The following is a 24,789-nucleotide window of genomic DNA, read 5'->3' on the forward strand; positions in this document are numbered from 1 at the left end:
AAGCCTGTCAGTCAGCCCTGATACCTCATGAGCAAAGACCCTCTTGCCCCTGTGAGAGAGATGGATCCCATCTGATGCAGACAGGTCTGGTGTTGTGCTGATCATCCCATTATGAAAAAAACCCCAAATTCTGGCTGTGACACCAGGCATGGAGACACCTACTGATCTGTTCCTGAAAGGATAGGGGAAAAAAAGACCTGTGCTTCACATTTCCTGATCAGCCATTCCAAGGTGCTGAAGTCTCTTTTGATCACCCTTGGACTGCACGTTGTGATTTCATTGTCGCTACATGGAAGAGCAATAACGAGTAGCAGTCTGAGGGCTGTACCAGGCTGGGAAGTTTCCTGGTCATGTCCTTAACTTGTGCCCCAGGGAGGCAAGAGGCTTCTCTAAGAGGAGGGTCTGTCCAGCACTTTGGGTCTTCTGTTGCCTTCAGAAGGGAGTCACATGCTGCTATAGACAGGAATGAAGGAAGGAACTAATTTTCATGTAATTACTTTAGCTTTTCTTCTGTGTGTTGCCTGCTAAGCTCAGTAAAGTAAGAATGTCTGCAAAAGGAGTTGGAGTAGTTGCATGCTGATTTAATTAAAAACCTGAAATATTTGGCCACCATCAGTAAGATCCAGTCTGAAGCAAGTGCACAGTTAACAAAAATCAGTCTGATCATAACAGGTTTTACATAGAAATCAAGTGAAATTATACAGAATACTGCCAAATAATTATTTAAGGTAATATCTGACCTAGATAGATGGTCCATAGTGCTGACTTCCCTACAGTAAGGAGTTAGTACAGCCTAACACCTAATCCTAGTCTATGATTATGTCATTTGTGTACTGGAGAGTGTGAGGCAGCCTGTGGAGGATAAGGAGGCAGGTACTCAGTGGCTGACTGCTGACATGCCCCTTCCCCAAGCCTGGGGGTGGGTGGTTATCTGCCCTCCTGTCCCCCAGTTCTGGAGTTCCCAATGGGATGCTGTGTCCCTCTCTTGGCTCTTCGGAATCCGCTCCGCAGGGCACCTTCTTCCTCACTGCTCTCCTCGGAGCTGGAACCCCCTGTGCCTATTTCTGTGCCTGTTGGAGGCCTTTCAGCAGGGTCACCTTGGCAGGAGACCTCCTCTCGGCACTCCTGCCCATGGGGAAGCTTCAGGCTCTCGTTGAAGAAGGCAGAAGCCATGCACTTGGCAGCAGCCTCGCTGCAGGCACAGAGGAGCTTCTCACATGTGCTCCAGCCAATGCCTGAAAGAGAAGTTTCACAATTAATGTTTGATTAATTTCAAAATTAATGTTTGTTAAAATCAGTTAATGTGTAATTTGCCACAAGTAGATGAGCTTTTGAAAATAAAATTTTCAAGTCTGCCATCAATTTTAGTTTCCAAAGTCACCATTAATTACCTAAACAAAAGCCTTACACCAAGGTGGTGGGCAGTGGAAGGTTCTTCTGGCTTTAGTTGAATTTGTGAATGTAAAGACACAACCAGCTGACTTCTGTCTGCAATTATAAAATGTCTGTAATTTTCTCAGCCTGACCTGGTCACATCATACACAGCGGTGTAGTAACCTTTGTCTCAACTAGGGAAAAAGCTCAAGTTTATAGTAAACATTGCTAATTTTTTGTAAGCTAAATATTTCTGTCTCCATACTCAGCTCTAGCAGCTCTGTCATAGTGTCATTCAGTTTATCATGCTGATATGCTGTCGTCAGGACATGAGAGTTTCCTCTAACACAAACTTACATTTTGGCATGTGATCAAAACATACAACTTCAGACCTCAAATTTCTTTCTGCATGACATCCAAGTTTCTTAACTTGCTCCATACAGCAGTGATGAGAGAAGCAGCATCTGAAATAAGCAGTAGAAGCAAATGGAAAATAGTCACTCTTCCTGAATACCAGAGTGCTCACAATTATTTGTCATCTAGTCCAATTTTTCATGGGTAGGCAGTTTTATTTGTGTGTGAGTGCAGGAAAAAGGTGTTTGCTATACTTAGACCTGATGTGCCCCAGCTGTTATAACCTTCCACAGAGGAAGAGATTTTTAGCTATAAATACAACGCTCAGAGCTTTTGTTTTGTGTAATTCTCTACATTGCCCCTCATTGTCAGCCATGCTGGCTCTTGGCTGCAACTCTGACAGGACTTCGCTCCAGCTCTGCTCCCTTCTGAAGGACAGTTTGCCCTGAGTGGATGTTAATTCTTCTCTTCATAAATCACTTTTCAAGCCACCTCGTAGCCAAGTTTCACAGTGACCCTTATCCATTTGATGTACTCCTCCTCCTGCTCTGCTTACCTCCCATCATTCTCCTTTCTTATTTTAACTGAGTTAGTAAGTCCTCTCCAAAACATTGATGCAACAATAGAATGTGGTTTAGTCACATTAGATTATTTCATGTTTTATTTATTTAAGTGGATTTTTTTCCCCAAAATGTGACCTGACTACTGATACATAGTTATACAATGCCCAAAAATGATATACTGATCTTTCTTGGTCCATGGGCACCCCAATAACACCCAGTTAATGGCACATACAGAGGAGCCCACACCTGTCCAGTGCATCGGTGGGATGACCTCTTCCCTCTTGGCCACAATAGCAGCCATAAGACTCAAATTCCTCTGGGCATCTCTCAGTTAAACAGAACAGCATTTCTCCAAGCTGGGGCAGCTCCCTCTTCACTCTTCCACGTCCTCTCTCTTGCAGAAAGGTCAGTCGCTCGCACACTACAAAGCAAAGCTGTTATTTGATACATCATGTTTTCATTGGTTGAGGGTTCTCTTGTGAAGATAGAAATGTTTCCAGAGCTATGAGAAACTTTGAAAGACAACACTTTACCATCTCTAAATTACAACTTCAGTCCATGAATTATGGCTCTTAGAATACTGCTGACTGAGCAAGACAACAGAAGGGCAAGGCAATACTTAAAAGGGAAAGAAATCCCTATGAAGATAGAACATACAAGTCAAATTGGATTGCAATGAGAATACTTTGCAGTCCTTTGTAATCTTTCATAGCTGATTTTTTTTTTTTTTGAAATATTCAAATCCAGCTGAGTATTCAGTGGTTTCTGCCTTGGTAATTCAGAAAATACAGTCCTAACCTCTTGTGCTTCCACAGTGGTAGCTGGGCAATGACCATGTTTTGCTGGAGGAAACAGTATTTTTTGTGTTTTCATTTGAAATACAGTCCATTTTGAGCTTGGTGCCCTTAGACCAAATGCAGGAGTGATCTGTTAATAGTAATAACTGTTGTGCTGCTGAGGTTTTGGCATCACTAATGTCCCTGTGGCTCCCCCACTCAGGAAGAACTGATACTGTGGGAATTATTCATAAGATTTGAAAGAACACAGTGTTCCAGATGAGGAAAAGGGGGGCCTCTTCTGGAACTTTGCCAGGGAACGGATGGAAGGGGGTGATGGTTGGATTGCAGGAGAAGGAAGGAGGGCTTCTGTTCAGTCTGCATCCTCCTTTCTCCTTCAAGTAATCCCATCTTCCCCTCTGCAGCTCTAGACTGATTCCCTGCTTCTGCCAGGGTCAGTCCTGGATTACTGTCTCCAACAGGAAATTCGCACATGTGCCTGCTTGGGTCTTGACTCATTCATGTTAATTCACAGAATGAACCACAGGCTCATGCATTTATCTGTGCTCTCTGAAAGCTGGTAGTTTAAAATCAAATTTTCCAGTTTGGTGAGAGGTGGGGTTGATTCTTCATGTCTGTTCTTTTCCAGTTCCAGGGCTGCTTCTCTCCATTGGGAAGCCTAACAAGATGGATGGGACAGTCCTTGAGAGTGGATTTATAGCCATGACAGGTCTGAAATGTCTTGGGATCTCTGGGATCTCTGAGCAGGAGTTGGAACAGAATCAGAAATGGTGAAAAAAAGTCTGACAGGCAAGACTTTGGCAAAAGGTTGGAATGAAGAGCAGGGAATTTCCTATTATTGCTGCTGCTGCTGCTGCTGCTAGTAAACCAAAGTAACTTAAAGACGTGATTAAATTACTTTCTGCAAACAAGAGCAGGGGGAAACATTCCCTGAGCTCATTTTAGGTACTGCACTATATGGAAAAATGTACTTAGAAGCTACTAATAAGCAATTTTTGTGTTACTGATAGTTAATTGGCAGAAGAGGCTAAAGTGATGGAAGCTCTTGCAGATGTCTGCACCTCTTGTTCTAAATACCAATATATATATGGTTTAAAATAACTATAACCTTTATATGTAATACATACCTGCTTTTAATATAGAGGTAACTGAATATTTAATCAGATGTAATGGGGAAAAAACCCTTTATTTACCTTTTCCTGCAGGTCTTCTGTCAGACAGTCCCAGGTCCAGAGCTATTCCAGAGGAAGCTATGCTCAGGCCATCCCTTGCAGGGCTTGTCTCTGGAGAAGACAAATGCAAAGATTAGACTTGTGAAGGTAGAATAAACTCTTCTTTCAGGGGTCTGTCCAAAAGTGCATATTCTGAACTATTATCAACCAGCAGTCTTCTGAAATCTGTTAATTCATAGTGGGAGGCTGTTCATTAGTAGTTAGTTGAGTTTTCCTGGTCAGCTGGCAGTTGTTGCCCTTTCCAGGGCAATCAGTGTTATGCATCCTGTATTGTATGTAACCTCTAGATTTAGGGACAAAATAGTGTCATTCTACATATCCATGAAAAAAGCCGACTCCTCAGACAGCTGTGAACAGGAATAGGGGAATGTTATGAATTAGAAAAGGTGTCACCCATTTTTCACTTGCCTTTTCCTTTTGTCCTTGCAGGTGTGCCTGCAGGAATCTTCTCAGTGGGGATAATTTTGACTTGCATTGAGTTACTGTCTCCTGGGAATAAGGCTGGGGAGGTGGTTATCTCTTCCATTGGGACCACATCTTCCATAAATCTGTCTTCTTCTGGATAAGCAGAAAAGAAGAAGACATAGAAAATAAACAGCAAGATTTTAATTTTAGATAGCTGGTGAGAGTAAAATCCTCAGGCAGAACTAGTGTGAATTGATGGTCATAGAGAAAGAACATCCAAAAGGAAAATTGGAAAAGCAGACTATCCACACTGGTCATTTATTCACATCTCTTGCCTTTCAGAAGAAAGGACTGTGGTTAACTATGGTCAGTTTAACTGCTGATTGGTTTTCTTTAAATTTTTTTTGTACTGAGACAGACAGCTGTGCCAGGTGCTGAAAATCGTGTTGGTTGCTGCTGAGTCAGCTGTTTTGAGAGATAAAGTACACGTGAGATGTCTTGAGATGTCATTTTCTGAGTAAATTTCTTTTAAAAAGTGTCTGTTCACCTGAAGTTTCTAAAACGGAGAGTAACATCAATGAAAGGAGAAAATTATTTGAATGATGCAGAGCTGGGTGACTGAAGGATTTACTGGGTTGTAACCACAAGGAAATATTGAGGGGGAAGTAAGTCAACAAATAATTGTTTGCAGAAGATTCTTTATCCTAAAAATTAAATTGGTATTTGGTTTTAGATTATCTGACACTTTATTGTTGATCAGGAATGTTTTGTTGAATTTGGAGGTACTTAAAATAGTTTTTCTTTCTTTTAAAACCTTCTTTTATATAAAGTAATTTCTAAATGAAAACACTGTTACCAAATGGCTTCATTTTTTCTAAATGTCAATGTGAACAATGTGGCATTTCACAAAATAAATACTTTGAAAATACTAATAAACATGTATTTTCATATTTTTAAAGCTTTCCTTTTGAATTCTTTCGCTGAATTTATTAATTGGACTGAACTCAAATTCATTAAACTTGTTCCTCTGATGTTCTGGTTTTAGTATGTGTTGAAAATAACCTGTCACAGGATAAGAGAATAGATTAAAAGAAATTAAAGTACTGCTAAGAGCACAGCAAAGCCCATGAAAGGTGGTAGAAAGAGATCAGTAGTCACACCCTGGGTTTGATAGCACAGCACGGTGCACATTTTATGCCACTTTGTTTGGCAGTGGAATGTTGAAAGGAAAGTGATTCCTGCTGGATGTAAAAAATAAAACCAGAGTTTGGGAAATTCTGTGCTTAGCTAAGAATAGATATCACAAATAATCTTCTGGGATCCATGCAGACCTGCAACCCAATACACAGATTTTCTGATATGTTCAAGTTAATGTAGGAGAGCATTTAGTGATTTTGACCAGTGCTTAGTACAGCAATGCCAAATTCATTGAGATGGAGACAGGGATATTGTTCAGACAGTGTAATCAGAGACAAAAAATGACTGCTTTCTACTCTCCATATGCAGTTTTCCCTGACATTTCTCTGGTGGATTTCTGCCTTCCTGGATAACCCTTCTACACATAAGGGGCCACAGGAAACTTCCAGATCTACCAAAGTGCTCCATTTCCAGCTGTACCTACTGGTGAGGCTGTGCTCGAAGCATGGACACCTGCAAAAGCTGAAACAGGTTTTAGGCTGGGAAAGAGTTCCATGAAATTATCTATAATAAAGGAGGAGGCAAAATCAAAATGAACCCTCTGGCAGCAGACGCTGTGAATGTAATTTGCAGAAACAACCATTATACCATAAAATCTTATGTGAAGAGGCTTTCAGAAATAGTTGGATGAGGAGTGCAAATGAGTGGCTGGAGGCAAGGAACAGCTAATGCTTCTCAGCCAGGTTTTATTGTTTGTGTATCTGCTATCTGACCCTGATCTAAATTTGATTCTCCAGCAGCCCTGTTGTAACCATGCACAGGGTATGGTAACATAACTGTGATGCTTTTAGATGAATTGCTGTGTCAGCCAAAGAAAGAGGAAAACTGGGGGTCACTGACCTTTTATTGAGGGTATGGGGGGAGCAGGAACTGTGCCTCTGTGGGCCCTTGTGGTAACTGTACAAAAAACAGAGGCATCGTGATAGTGACCTGCCTGCTGAATTTCTGTCATGCATTTCTGAAATTACTTAAAGCATTATAAAGCATAACCAAACAGCCTGGATTTATAGAGATGGTAATTAGGAGGAGCAAATTGTTTTGCTGAAGGATGTGCAAGTCAGCAGAAGTAGTAGAGGTGTTATTCAGAAATCCTGTGCTGCAGATTTTTGACTGCACCACAGAGCTTCATAAATGAAAATACATCTTCACCTGAAGTCAAGAGTGCCAAAGTTGTCAATAAAAGTTTAATGAGACTCTTACCTCTGGCTTTGGCAGTCTCCAAGACTATGTCATGGGGCTCAAAAGCAACCACTGTTGAAAATAGAAACTTAGGAAACACACTGCCAGCACAGCTATGAATAGTCAGATTGCTGAGAAAAGCTTTTTCTGAAGAGAAGGCATTTCAGACATATTATGGATAGACATTTGCCTGTTTTTCTCAGTGGTGTACTGATTGTTATAGACAAAGGGATACTGATAAAACAACCTCATTGCATGCAAATAATGTATGTTGCACTAACATAGGATTCTATGATTCTATGAATGAAGCAGCATAAATATGGCTGAATTGGGAAATTCAATATTAAGTCAATTTGTCAGACAAATAGATTAAACAGGATTAGGTCTGGAATCCCAGTGTTGTGCACAGAAGGATGCCAAGTTCCCTGTGAACATTTTGTGTTTACCTGCACTGAAAGTCAGGTATGGATGGACAGCTCTAAGTCCAAATACCTCCCTAACTTCTATTTTATTTCTTTACCTGATAAAATGATTTTCATTTGTCAACTGCCTTTTGATAAATTATAAACATAGCTATGAAGTGATCCAAAAAATCATCTCCACATCCTTTTCTGTGTTGTTAGAATGTTGTGATGTGAAGAAGAACTCCTTTGCCTTTGAATGAATTGTCAGTGATACTTAACTGTGGTTTAATGCAGCTCCCACAGCTGGCAATGTTGAAGTTTCTTTGGGCTTAAGTGGGGAGACAACTGGTTAAAGAGTAAGTAGTTCTCAAAATGTTTCCTTCAAAGACTGATTAGATATATTATCTATGTTGTTTCCAGCTTTCTAAAATTCCTGATACAGGTTTTTATTCCTTGGCAATATGTGGAGCCTTTTGATGGAATATGCCTCATTAGAGAGCACGTGTAGTTGTTTTTTTAGGGAGTAAAATATTGCAACACAAGTGCAAATACAGGTTCTCTCACTTCTTCAGGAGTACTGTTTTCTATCACAAAGTCTTCCAGAAGCAGATAGAAAAATATGAATCGACACTGGAGATGTTGCTAGGATGAAAAATATCTGGTAGAAAACTACTTTGATAGTACAGGAAGGATATGAAGGAGCAGCCAGCACTTACATTTAGCATATAGCCTCTTCTGGTACCTATAGACTTGTGCATGCACTGCTATTTAAAAAAATAAAAAACAAATAAACCCACAAACCTTTAAATGTCAGAAACATTGTTTCTTAAAAAAAAAAAAAAGAGTGGTTTTCATTATTCCAGATTCATGCTTAGGATAATGGCTCACACAGAGGAGCACACTACAGCTTTTAACCAGGTTCTTAAATTCTCAAAAAATCCAGCTTTCCACCTCTCCCCGGACAACCTGGTCTAGTGGAAGGTGTCCCTGCCCACAGCAGGGGGATTGGAATGAGATGAGCTTTAAGGCCCCTTCCAACCCAAACCACACTGTGAATTTCTGGGTTAAGCAGTGGCCTGGTTGCATATATCCAGTGCTTGTTGCTTGTGTGCTTGGCAGATATGGAGTCTCTGAACAGAGAATCATGGAATTGTCAAGGCTGGAAGAGACCTTCAGATCACCCAGTCCAACTGTCAGCCCAGCACTGCCCCCGTAACCCCTAAACCACTAAACCATATTACCCAGCACCAGGTCCAGACACGTCTTAGCCACCTCCAGGGATGGTGACTCCACCACCTCCCTGGTCAGCCCATTCCAATACCTGAGCACCCAAACAGTGAAAAAATTCTTTCTAATACCTAATCTGAATCTCCCCTGTCTCACCTGAAGGCCATTTCCTCTGATTGTTTCACTGCAGGCACAGTACAAGAGACTAACCCCCACCTCACTTCACCCTTCTGTCAGGTGGTTGTAGAGAGCAGTAAGGGCCCCCTGAGCCTCCTCTTCTCGAGACTAAACAAACCCATCTGCCTCAGCCACTCCTCAGAAGACATGTTCATGTTCTCTAGTCCTTCCATGAGCCTTGTTGGCCTTCTCTGGACATGCTCCAGCACCTCAATGTCCTTTCTGAAGTGAGGGGCCCACAGCTGAGCACAGCACTTGAGGTGCAGCCTCATGATGCCGAGGGATGATCACTGCCCTGGTCCTCCTGCTGGTCACACTACTGCTGACACAGGCCAAGGTGCCATTGCCTTCTATTGAGCCAGCTGTGGACCAGCACCTGCAGTCCACTTTGCCAAACACCTCTGAAGCCACTCCTCTCTTAACAAGAGTGTGGCTTTGCTTGTGATGGAGCCACAAAACAAAAGTGCAGCAGCTAAAGTGCATGATGGTCCAAGGCCGGTCTCCATTTCTGTTTCATATCTTACAAGCCCCTCCCAGAGATACCAAGTGTTTTGGGTTCCTTCTGTCCCTGGCCTCTCGTGTTGCAGTGCTCACCATGCAGACAAGAGAACAGTTTCAACCACTGAGTGTAGCAAGAAAAAAAAAGTATAAAAAAATTTAAGACTGTCACGAGAACCACCAGGTCTCGTGGTTTCGACTCACCAGGAGGCACCAGATTGAGGAGGTTTCAGCCTGGATCTCTGTGTTACAAGTAAACAAGCCACCAAACTGGTGGCTCATTGCCACAAACCATGCTCAGTATTTCCTCGTGCTACTGCTTGATCCTAATTAATTCAACATCTTTTGAAGACAAGAAATATGCAACTGGCAGTGGGTCCAGTGGTTGGCACCCACAGAGGGCATCTCTGCCAAACAGCTCACCTGCTTCAACCTGTGTTCCCAGGGAAAAAAGGCTGTTTTGATGAAAACAGGTTTTGTTGTAGAGCGTTCATTCTCAGCCCTTGGGAAACTTACTGTAAACACATTACATGCACAAATTGAAAAATTGCACCTTCCCATTCAATCTTGAATTCCATTGCCAAAACATTACATCTACTTTTACATCAGTCTTTTTAGAAGGGCAGAAAGAAAGCAAACATCTTGCATTCTCTCAGCTTTTGGGAGCTGAAAGCAGAGCTTTTTGCAAACCTTCTTCCACAGATGCAGTCACAGCCTGTGTTTCATCAGTCCCTTGATGAACAAACTCTGCAAAAAAAATTTTTTTACTTCAGAAACTCATGGCTTAGGGTCCTCCTTAGACTGTATCATGGCATAACATGATCAGAGTTGTCAGAAGGGAACTTATTTCTAGATATTATTATAATTACAGTATCAATATTAAAATATTGCTTTAGTATTTATACCCAGCTGCTCCTAAATTCTACTGAGCAACATACAGTATAATAATAAAAAATAATCCTAGAGAATTTCAGCCTAAACAAGGGGAATTGGCTGCCAATCAGCATTCTTTAAATTCCCATTTCTGTAGCTTATTTTTCTGAGCATAAATTGTTCTCAATTTAATACATTCCAGACACAGAATTACAGAGATGACCTACCCTCCATGTGACGTGTTGTCAGCTCTCTCTTGCTGGTTGTTTCTGAAAGAGAAAAGTCTCTCATAAAGTGTGAGAAGGGGATTTTTTCACTGTTTTATCTGAATAGTACAAATCAGGAGTCTGTTGAATGTATTCCTATTAAATCAAAGATTTAGTCAAATGCATGTCCATTTCACTCTAATTTTTCTCTGTAATAAAGAACCTACCAAAACCCTTTGCCTATGGATTCATCAGCTAGGGTTATTTTTTTTCTTTTCAAAGTCAGAATTGAACAGAACAGTTACACAGAAGGATCATAACATGAGTGAACATTAAATGAAAATGTTTCATTCAAAGGTGTTTTTTTTTCCATCAAGAAATATAATCAGGGGCCAAAAATTAGCGGAGGCATCCAGCGAACTAAAATTGAATCTATTTTTGTCAGCAGTGGTAAAATCAGCATGACTTTCCTGTTAGCAGCGAACAATTTCCCCTTTATTTTTAGTGTGTTGGACCTCCCATACTATATATTAGGGTCATCTGATCCCAGTGAAATATTACTGTCTTAAAAAAAGACAACAACCTGGCTTTGATGCAAACTTTCCTGGGGCATTTTTTTTCTCCATTGACCCATTCAGGAGGGTGTGCACACATCCAGGGGGTGATACAGGTGTGTGTGTCTGCCCTTAGCACTGGGGGCTGTGACTGTGGGCTAAAGGATTAGAAAAGCTAACTCTGCTTTTTCACATCTCCCTCAGCTTGGGAGCCCAGAGGTCCTGCCCCTGCCATGCTCCCATTGCAATCCATATGAATGAAGTTTTTAATCCAGGCATTTGGTCTTGCAAGGCTGTAATTTCAGCTGCAGAGCATGGATCAGTGTGTGACAATGGAGACAAACATCCCCTTCTTCTTTAGCAGGGATTTTTCCTTCCAAAATGGAAATCAGGTACCTGAACAGAGTAAGCCTGTTTTTGCTTTTTTGAATGGTTTAAGGGAAGATTTGGAGTAGCAATATTTTTAGCATTCCTGCTAGTGACCTGATCACAAATATCATTCATTCCAGTTGACAGGAACTTCCCAAAGAAAAAATTTCTTCACATCTAACTGGAATTTCCCTGTTGCAGTTGTATCTTCTGCCTCTTATCCTGTCCCTGTGCACCTCCAAGAAGAGTCTGGCTCCATCTTTTCTACACACCCCACTAGCTACTGAGAGCAAAAAGATCTCCTCCAAGCCTCCTCCTCTTTCCTCATGGGCTCCAGCCCCCTCCCCACCTCAGAAGCCTCTCCTCGCCCTGCTCCTGGACAGCAATTAGTCTGCCACCACCTTCTCTCCTGTTATTCACCCAGGTAGGAGTAAATGGACAGGACACATGAAATAGAGACCAGATTTATGACAGGAAAGCACCCAGCTCCTGCTTCATTCTCATTGGGTCACATTTGATGCCAGTGGAAAATCTGGCAGGAGGGGGCAGTCGATCAGATCCCTATTGTTACCTGTAACTGGAGATGGACAGGAGGAGACATCCAGCCCATTCAAGGAGGAGTTAATCTGTGCATTCACAAAGCATTCAATGGCATCTTTGTCACAGCTGCAGAGGAACTGTTCACAGGGATCCCCAGACTCTGGAAATAAAACAAAAGTACAAACAAGGCTCTATTGAAAAATCTTTTCCACCTCCTGCTTTTTCTTCCCTGTAAGGTTTGTGTCCATATTTTGTTAGAGGTAAACCTATTTATACTGTGCTTCTCCATGCTAAACACAGTGAAGTTTTGTAGTCTAACCCTGGTTTTAAACACCAGTCGATGCAGCCTCGCATGGCTGGCAACAGATTATTGCCTCTCTGGTTGGGTCTGCAGAGTATGGAGGACAACAGAGCAATGCTCTTGTTTTTCCATGGAAAACTTAATACAGCTGATACTGCATTCGACATTTCACAGACTTCTTTAAAATATTCCTCCTAACTCCAAGAAGTCACAGTCCACAAGCCAAACCTTTGTGATTTTCTCCTTATAAAAAATCAGAGAACCATAGAATGGCTTGGATTGGAAGGGGCCTTAAACCTCATCTCATTCCACCTCCTGCCATGGGCAGGGACACCTTCCACTAAAACAGGTTGCTCAAAGCCCCATCCATCCTGGCCTTGAACACTTCCAGGGGTGGGGCATCTACAAATTCTCTGGGCAGCCTGTGCCAGTGCCTCACCACCCTCACAGGAAAGAATTTCTTCCTAATATAAAGGATATGAAGCAGTTTCCCAGGAAATACTATTTTCCCTCTTCAAAACCTTCTACCTTTCAGAGTTTAAAAAAACATTGACTTTTCATGGCTGTCACACTTATGTTTCATATTTTTGATAGGGACTATATAGAAAGGCTTAAAAAGCATTATTAATGTTTAAATGCACTTGGACCCTTAGACATTGGGCTAAATAGCAAAAACGGTTTTAATTTGAAAGAAAAAATGGAAATTGGATGGGATTGTTGCCTATATAAGATGTAAGGGTATTAGTTTAGGGATTCTGCCCCTCTTTGCTGGTATCCTCAAACCATGTTCTAGCATATAGTCTTTTCTGAGAGCCAATACTTGATGAAAAATTATATTAAAAGTTATTAGGCATTAAAGAACCCCATTGCACTGTTGTGAGGCCTGTACCAGCCTAACATGGAATAGCTCCTGATGTAACACATGGTCTCTGCCCTCACTGGTGAGGCTGCTGTACCTGAGGTGTGTGCATGACCTCTGAATAAAGAATTTGATCCTTCAAATTGCAGAAAAATCAGGCCTTTATGTCTCAGAAGAAGATTGTTTGTCAGGTTTCTCCTCAGCATCTGCTGCATTTCAGATGTGTGGAGACATCTCAAACAATGCTTAGTGGTCCTGCAAAGTCAGGGAAACCCCAGGAGGAGGAACCCTGGGAAGTGGAGGTGGTTTCTGATTAATTTGTCCATGACTTTTGGTAGGTAAACCAGAAGAAGCTTCTGGCCCTAGTGAGGCTCCAGTGTTAAGCTCTTTTGACAGGTTAATCTCACCACAGGTCAGGTTTTTGGTAGAGCAGCTGACATCTGCAGATATCTTTGATGCGTCCCACGTGCACTCCATCTCCAGGGCTTCCTCGTAGCATTTGCGGTGCTGAAAACAGCATCTTAAAAATGAAATTACAGCGAGGTCACACAATTTAGTTTCAGTTCAAGGTCAGACTCTAGTGATGTCATTTTGCTCTTACACAAAACTGCAAAAGATGCCAAATGAGAAAAGGGTTTGATCCCCAGACACAAGAAAGGCCAAGTGCTGCCTTTCCCTGAGTCAGAGTAGTGGGATAACTATAGATGGGTGCAAAACTGAAGGGTGGAGCAGGTCTGCATGCTGTGGGTTACCAAGCATTTCTGTCCTGCTGTGGTACCCAGGTGCTTGCAAGGACTCTACAGGCACTTTAAATAATAAATCCACTACCAGTGCCCATGTACTTCCCAGCACTGCTAGCTTACTGACAAGCAATGCCCCATGAGTCAGCTCTAGAGATCCTGGATCCAGTCCTGTCCTAACCTTTCTCACTGCAAACTGGGAGAACTGCACTGAGCCTGGAGGTTAACCATGGAGGGTTAATGGTTCTGCAATGCCTTGTCAATCCCTGTGTCTCATCGGGACTATATAAATACATACAATTTTATCCTGTATTTCTTGTACTTCTATGCAATAATCACAATTGAAATGCACCATTTACCCATGCAAAAGGGCCACAAAATATTTTTCTTGCACTGGAGTAAAGCAGCTTTCTTCTGCCACTACACAACATGAACAGTCAGAAACCTTGTGTTTTCCTGCACCCCTGTTGTCCTGCCAACCTCAAACTGCCTGCAGGGCCACTTTAGCTATGAATAGGAATAAAAAGTCAACTAAACCAACAAGTTCTTCTTCAATCCTCTCCTCTCTTCAGCTCTTTGTACAGGTAAAATCATCTACACAGCATCTGTGTGCACTGACATCAGCTGTAAATGACATACCAGTAAAACAGCCATCGTTTACCCCAGGTAAAATTTTTACATAGATTAACAGGGCTTGCTGTTAGATTTAGGTTCAAATACCCTCATTTCAGAGCAATGGACTCAGGACACAGCTCTGTTATTAAACTGCATTTGGCCAGGACAATGCTGAATGCAAAGACAACATGAAGACCCAAACCCAGCATCTGCTGCCAGGAAGGGTGAACTTGTGATCACAATGTAAGGAGTTATCTTTCATGGGGTTCTTGCTAAAGACACAGTGAATGTGTCCTTACACAGCCCCCACAGCCCTTCACATGCACTGAGCCTGCCCGTGGTCTGGAGCACTCCTGCACTGTCCGGAGCACGGAGCAAACACCTGCCCCTGGCCAGGCTCCCTTCTAGGCCACACGTGCACTTTCTCATCCCCTATATTTAGAAAGCATTTCATATTTAATCACTGACTATATTAATTAATAATGATCACAATATTTAATTTGCCTTCACAACCAAAGAAGGACTCCGAGGAATGTATCTAAAAAGTGAGGGGAAGTAGCATTCAGCAGAGGGGCCTGATGGCTCCTCTGCACCACAAATTCTACTGTGCCTTCTTGCAGACATGAGGCTGAAATCTGTGAGCTCCATCAGGAACAGGGTTTTAACAATCTAACTGGTGAAGTCTCAACACTCTCCTGACTCTGCCTGAGGTCTAGGGAGGTGTTAGCATCTAAAAGCTCCTCTAACTGCATAAGAAGTCTAACACAAACTCTCTGCACTGCTTGTTCGTTTGGAGAATCACAATTACATCAGCATTTACTGCAACAGTTAATCCAAAAGTTTACTCAGTTTTCCTTTGCAAGCAGGAGATTGTAAAACATGCATTGTCCTCTGGGCCTGCTTCTCCTTCATGTGGACCATGGAGGTAAACTTGTCTCCTAATTTAGATATGACAATGAGCTACTCTGGGAAATGGGAAAAGGTTGGTCTTATAGGCACTAGTACTTTCCAATGCCTTAAAAATCTGCAGTGAGGCATTGAGCCCTTTTCCGTGGAACAGAAATGGCACAGACAAGCCCCAAGGTTTACAAAACTAGTTTCTAAGAAATAACATCAGTGAAAAAAATTGCAGCACTGTGGGAACTGTCTCTGGGAAAGACACGCAACAGCCACTGGTTTAGAGGCTCCCTTGAACCAAGAGCACATCTCTGTCAGTGGCAAAGCAATAATCAGTCTCTGCTGCACACGGGAGCAGGAGTTCTGTGCTGCTAAGGAAACCTCACCCCAGGGCTGCAAACCAATTTGTAAATACAAGCTGGCTCTGTGGACGATTCTCAGGACAAACCTGCTGATGGATGGTTCTGCAGTTTCTGGGTTTGTGCTGCTCTGCATTAAAATGAAGGTGAGTGAAGCAAAAACTCAGGTGCTCAGCTCTTGGGTATCAATCCATTGAACTGACTTGAGCTCCCATTTCAGGATGTCATCACAATTGTTCAAAAAACCTTTCACAGAGAAGTTCCATGGCTTTTTTCCATGGGTTAGGTCTCCATTTTCCCAGCCATCTCATGCTGCAGAGTGGATGGATTAATTTCCATCTATAAGCATTAGCACTTTCTGAGCCATTGCTGTCTTCACTCAGGGAATTAATACATTATGTTGTTGGAAAACCCTTTTTCTTCACAGACATGGATACATCTTGATTCTCTTTGAATTTCCTTTCACACCTCCTGCTGATACAAGTGAACAACCATTTGTTTGCCCTGGCCTGAGATTACACTTTCTCTCTCTAGGGCCAGATGGTGTTACTTACCCCTAAATAAATCTACATTTTTATTACTGTCTTTAATTCACTTATACAAGTGTCACACTTTGGATAATCAGAGTATGAGGGCATTTACTGCCAGTCAGGGCAGAAAAAGACCTCTCATGGATATGACTTACTCATCAGCTTCATCCACAGGGAGCCCTTCCATCTCAAACCGGCAAGAGCAACCATAGTCTTCAAAATCCCTGGGACAAAACCCAGTAACACACTTCATTTTGGTCACAAAGTTGAGAAGGGCAGGGAAGTTAGTGAAGATGGATTGTAACCAGGTGAAGTGAGAACCCAGGCAGTCTGGAAAGAGAACAGCCATAAAACACCTGGTAAGGGGAGGTGAGGCAGGTGTGGGTCGCACATGGATGGTGTTTGCACGCACACGGAGCCCAAACAAGGCAGTGACACAGGGACACTGAGCAGTGCTTGTCACTCAGCAGTATCTAGTGTTACAGTGGTCTTTGGGGACATCTGCATGCAAAAAAAACCTCTCCTTCATCTTAGTAAATACATAAAAGCAAACCCCACAGGATTTCTATTCAGTGCTCAAGTACAACTAGAACAGGTGCTTACCAAAAAATAATGCAACACTTTCCACATTTTGAAAGACTCCGCTGAAGAGTGTGGCATTGTCTAAATGAAAAAATAAATAAACAAACCATGCTTATTTTAAAATGATAAATGACAATAACTGTCCCCAGACTTCCCCTGGTCTTGCTTCGGTTGTTAAACCATTTTGAGATGAGTTCCTAGCTATTTGCTCACACTTCCCTGTGATGCTTCTGGAGTTCAAGATTCCCCACTGCCATGCAATATTGCAGAAAGTAAAGCTTAAACCTTTCTTACTCAAGATTCTTTCAGGTGTGTTAAGCAGCTCTGGCAGGAATGCTGGCGGCTCCAGTTCTTGGCCACCTACCTCAGCAAATAAATTTGAGAAGAAAAAGATTTAAAAATAAAACCCAAAACCCAAAAAATCACAGTAAAGCAGCAACATATATTTCATTATGACACATACACTGCAGGCATTCTGAATATCTTCCTACACCAGCAAGCTGATTTAGCAAAGCCATGAAGCACTTACTCAGCTCCGCACCCTGGGAAGCCCAGAATTGTACTGGTGTGTACTGGTGTGTACTGGTGTGTACTGGTAAGTGACACCCACTTCAGCTCAAAACCCAGTCTCTGTTAAACATGTACTGAGGATGTGCTAGCCCTTGTCTCTGTGTGCTCATCTCAACAATAGCCCTTACTGGGACAAATCAGTAGAATTATATGAAATTGTTTTATTGTCCAACTATGTCCCATATACTCTGTAACCCTGTGCTATAATTTGAAGCAGAGTTATTTAACACAAAGTCTTATTGGTCATTGTCTCTCTTCCTATAACTCTTTATATTTTAAGTTAATTATCTCTTTTTTCTTTTGAAGGTGACGTGGTAGATTTGGTAAATTTTCAACACTTTCATTTTTTTCTGTTTGCCAAGTCCTGAATTAGAAGGAAATCTAATATTTGTTCTCTCCCTTCCAATTTTTTAACCTGTTCCTTTCCTCTGCATGATTTCAGAAGACAGTGTGTTACTTTGGATTTATTTAACCTTGGGTTTTTTAAAAAACATAGTAAGTAAAGAGTATTTACTGTCTCAAGAATCTAAATATTTAAAACTGAAAAAGCCCATAATGTTAAATTCATGGCATAACTTATATCTCAGAATAACTGGCATTAGGAAAGCTGTCCTTTTTCTCTATAAGAGATTCTGGGAAAGAGCTGATGGTTGTCTTGCTCATCTGTTACATTTTCCTGCAATAAATATAGGTGTAAAGAGTAAAGCAGAGAAGGAGTTTTTAGATATAAGGCTTAACTCTATGTTTAGCAAGGGATTAGGAAAAATAAGATTTTTTAAATTTTTTTTTTTAGATCATATAGAAGTGTTTTGTCAGGATGTCCAAAACTTTTGTGGTGTGAACAAGATTTTCATGATAACAGTCATATGCTCCCAGCAATTAGTTTCTCAAGTTCAGTTGCTGAATATGTATACAGGATTGAGTGAGGCACGGAGAGGTGCTTTCCCTTGTGTTCTTCTTTTTCCTGAAATTCTTGGTCACAATGAGAAGCTTTTAGGTAAATAGCAATCCATCAGAAGTGTCCTTCACTGCAGCAGGACCAAGGGGAAAAAATTGCTTTCCACAAACCAGAAAAGGTCTCTCAATAAAAGCTGGCCTTTTCACAGAAGTGGAACAAGTCTGTTGAAAGCTTCATGGCCATGAGGAATTCAGCTTCAGGCAAAGTAATGGCTTGCCTTGCAAAAAACCAGCATTGAATGCTATATTTGTGCACATGCTTGCTAAAGAAAAACTAACCCTTATTTTCTGACTTAAAGCCTGTATTTCCCCAGCAATGACAAACATCCCCTGAGCCAGGTTCTGTCAAGTGCAACTAGAGCCAGGTTTGACACACTGCATAACACCAGAGCTCAAACTAAGTGTCTCTTGATGAATAGCCATTAATAATTTGGTCCTTTCAGCAAAATATTTGAAAGCATGAAAATCCCATTGAGGTGAAATGAATCAGAGGAGAAAATTGATAAATTTCCAGGGGTACTGGAAACTGTGATTGCTCCAGTATCCTTCACTTGCACTTAGTTCTTCTCAGCAAACTGAACTGTGTACACCCAATTAACACATAAATTTTTGAAGTTCCCCTGGAGAGGAATCTCTGCTGCAGGGTCAGCAGTTTGGCAAACCATTGGCTCTTCTAATCCTCTCATTATGAAGAAAAATATTTCTAATTGTCACCAAGTCAAGATCAATGAACCAATGTTTGCTAACAAGATTGCTTACTTCTATTTAAATTGGGGGTGGGAGGAACAAAGAGAAAAGACTTTCTGGAGTAATTATTCTATTTTCCTCTTTTTAGTATCATGTATTTGGAGCTACTGGTCCAATGTCCTAACCCTAGCCCTAACCCTTTCACTGGCTCTACATTCCCTGTAGAACCAGGGAAAGATTTCACTACAAAAATCAATCCTTTAAATCTCAGAAGACCCTGGGGATGCCAACTTCTCTCACCTCTGTCTAAAACCTGCTAAAAAACTCAGCACGTTTTGAGGAGACTTGTATGATACGTCAGCTCTTGGGCTTTCCCATTGTACACCTCATCCATGGAATTTCTTTAAAATTGTTTCTGGACTGCAACTATGATTTTCCTACCTGACAACAGTTTTCTGAAGTGTTGCCAAAAAAAAACCCCATCAAAAACATCATTGCACCTCCAGTCATTTTTTTCAGTCATGGCTCGCTAAAATATCCTAATACAGAGCATGGATGCACTCATTATAATCCTTAGGAAGCAAAAATCTCAACTATGCCAGGAAAAGGCAGGCTGCAGCAAAACCAAACTATTTGATTTATTCGAAGTAAATCACATTCATTCCTCTCAAAGATGCTATTTCATGCACAGAGACTTGGTTCAGTCTCAAAGCAGAGGTCAGCAGAATAAATCCTATACAAATAAAAACCAATAATCCTCCCCAAATCTAAACGTGGTAACACTTTAAATCTTCTTGCTCAGATTGTACTTAGCTAGGGGGGGGAAATCTAAACACTGTTGAACAGCTTTTTAAGGTTTTGGGGAATTGTTCTTCAAATATTATGTCAGAAAAATTTACGAGTGTCCAGATATTTTGAGTCCATTATCAATATAAAAGTATATATATTTATTTTTTAAATGAATAAACAGTGCAGGTATTTTGGCATTCACTATCACTGCAGTGGGAAATGTGAATATTCTGCCTGATTTCTCTTTATATAGTAGGAATCTTAAAGTTCAGCTTCATCATTTTAACCTATATGTTTTATGTAAGACCTATTTATTTTCTGAATTGCAAAAACCCCTCAGAAGAGAGGCAACTGGTGAAGTTGATGTGGGTCAGTGCAGAATTTGTCTATGCTGGGGTCCTGGGTTTTCTCTTCCCTTCAGAAATATCCCCATGGATAAACCAGAAATTGTGATAGACCTTGCAGGGGTCCTTCTCTTCACTTACACCTCACAACTCTTACTGACATTCCTACACAGTTCAGAGACTGCAGAAATTTGAGATGTTTGCTCATCCCTGACTCTGGGAAGTTCATTCACCCAGGACAATAAAATCTAAAGAGTTTATATATATGAAGAAAAAGCCCTGTTCACAGTAAAATTAAAAAGAGGAGTTTTGGCTGAACATGGGTTGTATTTCAGGATGCCCTGAATGGTTTGGAGAATTAAGAGAATACAAATGTATTTAATGAGTAGAATTTCTTTATATGAAACATAGCTTTTGGAGTCTCAATGACTTAAAGAATGATAAAATGCTAGCAAACAGAAGTTGCAAGTTTTTGGTTGTATTTTTAACCCCACTACATGTTTTTTTTTGCTTCACTACAAGTCCTGAGAAAAATATAAGTACTTCATAAAGAAATTTCTTCAAGTGCATTTGGGTATTGCACACCAAAATTTGAGGAGAGAGAAGGTGTGTTTCTAAGGGACTGTTTCCAAATGCACATACTTAAACCAGTATTTTGACATAATGTCAAATAAACATAAAAATACATTGCCACTTACCACTGTACACCACCATGGACATAGATACCAGCAGAATTACAATCATTTTTTGTTTAATCCAAAGACAAGAAAAAAGTCACACAGCAGACTGGCGTGCCTGGTGAGTTAAGTAAAATATTAGACAGAATGTTATCTCTTCAATCTGGGAATGGGAAGACCTAATTTTAGGACATCATTCTTTTGTAGCCTGGATGTATTGCTGCCTGATAAAATTCAGTTTTTACCCTTATCATAGTAAACACACATATTACAGGAATGATGAGCCTTATATATCCTTATTTTATCAATGTCCTCTATAAATCTGACTAACAATATTTATTTTGGTGTTGCTTTAAGTGATTCAACAGACTCTGTGAAATTGCCATTTAGCGATAAAATGGTGCACTTGCAGTTTCATTTGTTTTGCAAACAGTTTTTACATCTTCATTGATTTAACAGGATGTTCAAATAATTCTTATGTTTAAATGAAGATATTGTGAAACACTATGTAAATGAAAAGTTCTCCTGAGATTATGCCTATGGAATTCAGTTTATCTGCAATCCATTACATTTGTTTCATATCACAAAAATTTGTAGTCAAATATTTATCCTAATCTGTGTTGAGGCTGATGTAATAGATCATAAATTTTCCTAATGAGAAAAGTGATGTTGTTTGGAGAACTTCAAGAGATGTGTGTAAAAAGTTCTTCTAAATGTGTTGCACTAGTTTTCATTAAATGGAAGACGATAGATTGTTTTTTAACTACAGTCACAAATTACTTTAAATTTAGAATGATTTTCCAAGTAAGTCAGGCTTAGACCTTTTTACAGCCAAATAAATGAATATATATATATATATAATTTTTTCAAATATGTGCCTACTGATCATTATCTGCTTTTCTGAGCTCAAATATTGAATTTATTTCTGTTAGAAAATCTTGTAATATTTCATCAGAAAGTGAGGTTCTAAATCTAACAGCTCTAAATATTTATAGTCTATTTTCCCAAATCTCTTACCTATATTTTTTTCTATTGCTCCTAAGTCACAAATAGCTTATTCTACATTGTTTTCTTCCTGCTTCCCTTATTATAAAGAACACCCAGAAAGGCTTACCTTGAGGGATATTATCCCAAAGCAGTTGGATGGAGGACAAATGGATTTCAGCAAAGCCAGTGCTAAGTTATTTATACCCACTTGGATATAGACCTCACCCATGTGATCAGTTCCTTTATCAAACCCACTTCAACATTTATTAATTAATTCTTCCATGAGATTCCTTAGAGTCATTATGCCCACAGTGTTTCTGGTAATATGGCCCCAGCCATGTAAAGGATCTATACTGAGAAGTCTGTCCTGCAGGTGCATTCACCATATCATAACTTTCCCTAATACTCTTGACTGTAATTAAATAACAGTCGTCCCATTGTTATTAATCACTCACAGAATCTCTTGGGCATGTGAATATGGCTTTAATAGCTCAGCAAGAGGTAGTGTTCAGTGATGAAAGATGAGTGAGGATTTACACAGCTTTAAACACTGGCACTCCTCAGGGTTGGGAAGTCTTCTCTCATCTATCCACAGTGGCTCTGATCCAAGGCTGAATGAAATCCAGGAGAAGGTTGGTTCAGTGAGCTTTGGGAAGGCTTCTCTTCATCAGGAAGTTGTGCTTTCTGCCAGGGCCAGACACAGCTACCCTTCAAAGAGTCCATCAACAAAGGCAAACTGCCCACTGAACTGTAGCACAGAGAAGCGAGAAGTCTGACAATTGGGAATTGAAAAAATACTTACATGAGCAAAAGGCTCTTTGACTCTGTAACCTATATGGTTTTCAGGAAGGCCTTTGACACAGTCACCTGTAAGATTCTCATAGAGAAGCTGTTGATATCTGTGCTGGATGTGCCTGGTGAGGTGGGTAGAAAACGGACTGCTGGGGCCCAGGGGGTGGTGGCCAGTGGCACAAAGTCTGTTTGGAAGCCAGAGACTGGAGGTGCATTCCAGCAGTTTGTGCTGGGTCCAGTCCTGCTTAGCATCTCCATTAATGATCTGGATGATGGAGCAGAATGGACCCTCAGCAGCCTGGCAGGTGTCACTGACCTGGGATGAGTGACTGACATTTCAAAGGGTCATGCTGCCATCCAGAAGAACATCAACAGGAGCTTCATGAAGTTCAACATGGACTGCAAAGTCCTGCACCTGTAAAGGTGCAGCCTCATACACAGATATGTGCTGGGGGCCACCCAGCTGGGAAGCAGCTTGGTAGGAAAGGACCTCGGGTCCTGCTGGACACAGGGTTGAACTGGAGTAAGGGGTGTGCCCATGCAGCAGAGAAGGCTCAGGATGTCCTCAGCTGCATTGGGCAAAGTGCTGCCTGCAGATCGAGAGAGGGGGTCCTGCCCCTCTGCTCTGCACTGGTGAGGCCATGCCTCCAGGGCTGTGTCCAGTTCTGGGCTCCTCAGTATAGGACAGACATAGAAAAATGTGAGATGGTTCAGAGAAGGAGCACAGAGATGATGAAGGGACTAGAACATCTCCCATGAGGAGGGGACAAGAGAGCTGGGACGCTTCACTAGAGGAGTCTCAGGGGGATCTCATCAATCCTGTAAACACCTGAGGAGAGTGAAAACGGGACAGAGCCAGTCTCTGTCCAGTGGTGCCCAGTGACATGACAAGAGGCAATGGGCACAGACTGAGAGCTGCTGCAACAGGGTGAGATCTCCCACAGCATCGCAGAACTATGGCCGTGTTAACTTTCCCAACCCGTACTCCCTTGTGTCGACATTCCTGTTTATCCCATTGGCCTAACTTTCAGTACCAGCTGTAATTGGTACTGCTCCAATCTCTCCTGCTCTTTGGCATGACAGAAGTGCTTCTCTCGCGCTGTTAAGCACAACAGTGAAATGTATTTTGGAATAGAACTCCTGCATCCCACCTCTCCCTGAGGTCTGCATTTGTTTAGAGTGCCACTTTTCTCCTTGGCTTTACCTATGAACACATCTTTCTTCAGTGAAAAATCAATGTGCAGCAGCTACAGTGCAAATAAGCTTCTTATTTAAAAACATTAATGGCTTGATGATGTACTCTGGATAGATAGTAGCATGATGTTGCTGCAGCACAGCGAAATATGGAATCATGCAATTGATTTGGTTATTCTTTCATTTTTTTAGAACTGTTTCTCAGTTCACCAGAGTTGCATATAAAGGACTTGAAAGACACGCTGGAAGGGGCCCTGAGCAACCTGATCTAGTGGGTTGGAAGGAGATTACTTTTAAGGTTCCTTCCAACCCAGACCATTCTATAATTCCATGTTTCTACGAATCCTGGTGAGCTCACACAAATACATCTCAAAGTACAAGAGGTCTGGTCACTTCCTGGCTTGACCCTCTGCACTACATGCATTGCTGAAGTAATGGAAGCTCCTAATTTAGAAGATAATCTGCATGTGTTTAACACCAGAGAATCCTTCTTGTCTTCAGTATATGAGGTTGCTTTTAAATTATTTTGCATTTGTTAATTTTGATTATGTAATGTCAATAAAACTAATAGAAACTATTTGGATTCACAAGCCAACCACGTAAATATCCATTATAAAATAAGATTTTTAAAAGCCTTTCAATGCTTTTATTGCAGTTACATCACTTGTGTAAAATATATCTGTTTTTACACATTATTTTTACAATGCCTTGGAGGAGGAGACGTTTCTAGGTTAACATCTGGTTAATAGCTTGTCTTATTTCAAATATTTGCAAATAACATGTTGCTTTCTGATTTTTACACTGAGAAATCAAAAAGACAACTAAAACTGCCACCAGTCTTCCAACTTGCAGTAAAATTTCTTAGTGCTCTAAACTGATGTACAGATGTTTTTAAGGCATTTTTGCTTTAATGCTGGAAGAACACAAGAAAATATTAGTTAGAAGAGGTTTTATGAGGAA

The 24,789-nt window shown here is 41.0% G+C and overlaps 2 protein-coding genes across 2 annotated transcripts in view; both read right to left on the bottom strand.

The window, feature by feature from the left end:
* Positions 1 to 927: 927 nt before the first annotated feature.
* Positions 928 to 20,893, bottom strand: OC90 (otoconin 90; the record flags this gene model as incomplete). The annotated part of the gene is made up of 13 exons (XM_082288430.1): positions 928 to 1,235; positions 1,732 to 1,838; positions 2,538 to 2,712; positions 4,282 to 4,371; positions 4,729 to 4,878; positions 7,123 to 7,173; positions 10,508 to 10,549; positions 11,981 to 12,109; positions 13,517 to 13,629; positions 16,406 to 16,580; positions 16,854 to 16,913; positions 17,127 to 17,192; positions 20,878 to 20,893. The coding sequence occupies 13 exons, from the start codon at positions 20,891 to 20,893 to the stop codon at positions 928 to 930; spliced, it is 1,482 nt and encodes a 493-aa protein (XP_082144556.1).
* A 3,805-nt stretch (positions 20,894 to 24,698) lies between these two features.
* The window catches only part of HHLA1 (HHLA1 neighbor of OC90), a gene marked incomplete at both ends in the record, with an annotated part of 14,577 nt that continues 14,486 nt past the window's right edge, over positions 24,699 to 24,789 (bottom strand). Inside the window, one exon of the mRNA XM_082288552.1 lies at positions 24,699 to 24,742. Coding sequence (XP_082144678.1) covers positions 24,699 to 24,742 — 44 coding nt within the window. The remainder of the gene's footprint in view (positions 24,743 to 24,789) is intronic.

Source organism: Coloeus monedula (assembly GCF_965178545.1).
Source record: "Coloeus monedula genome assembly, chromosome: 1".
NCBI classification, from domain to species: domain Eukaryota; kingdom Metazoa; phylum Chordata; class Aves; order Passeriformes; family Corvidae; genus Coloeus; species Coloeus monedula.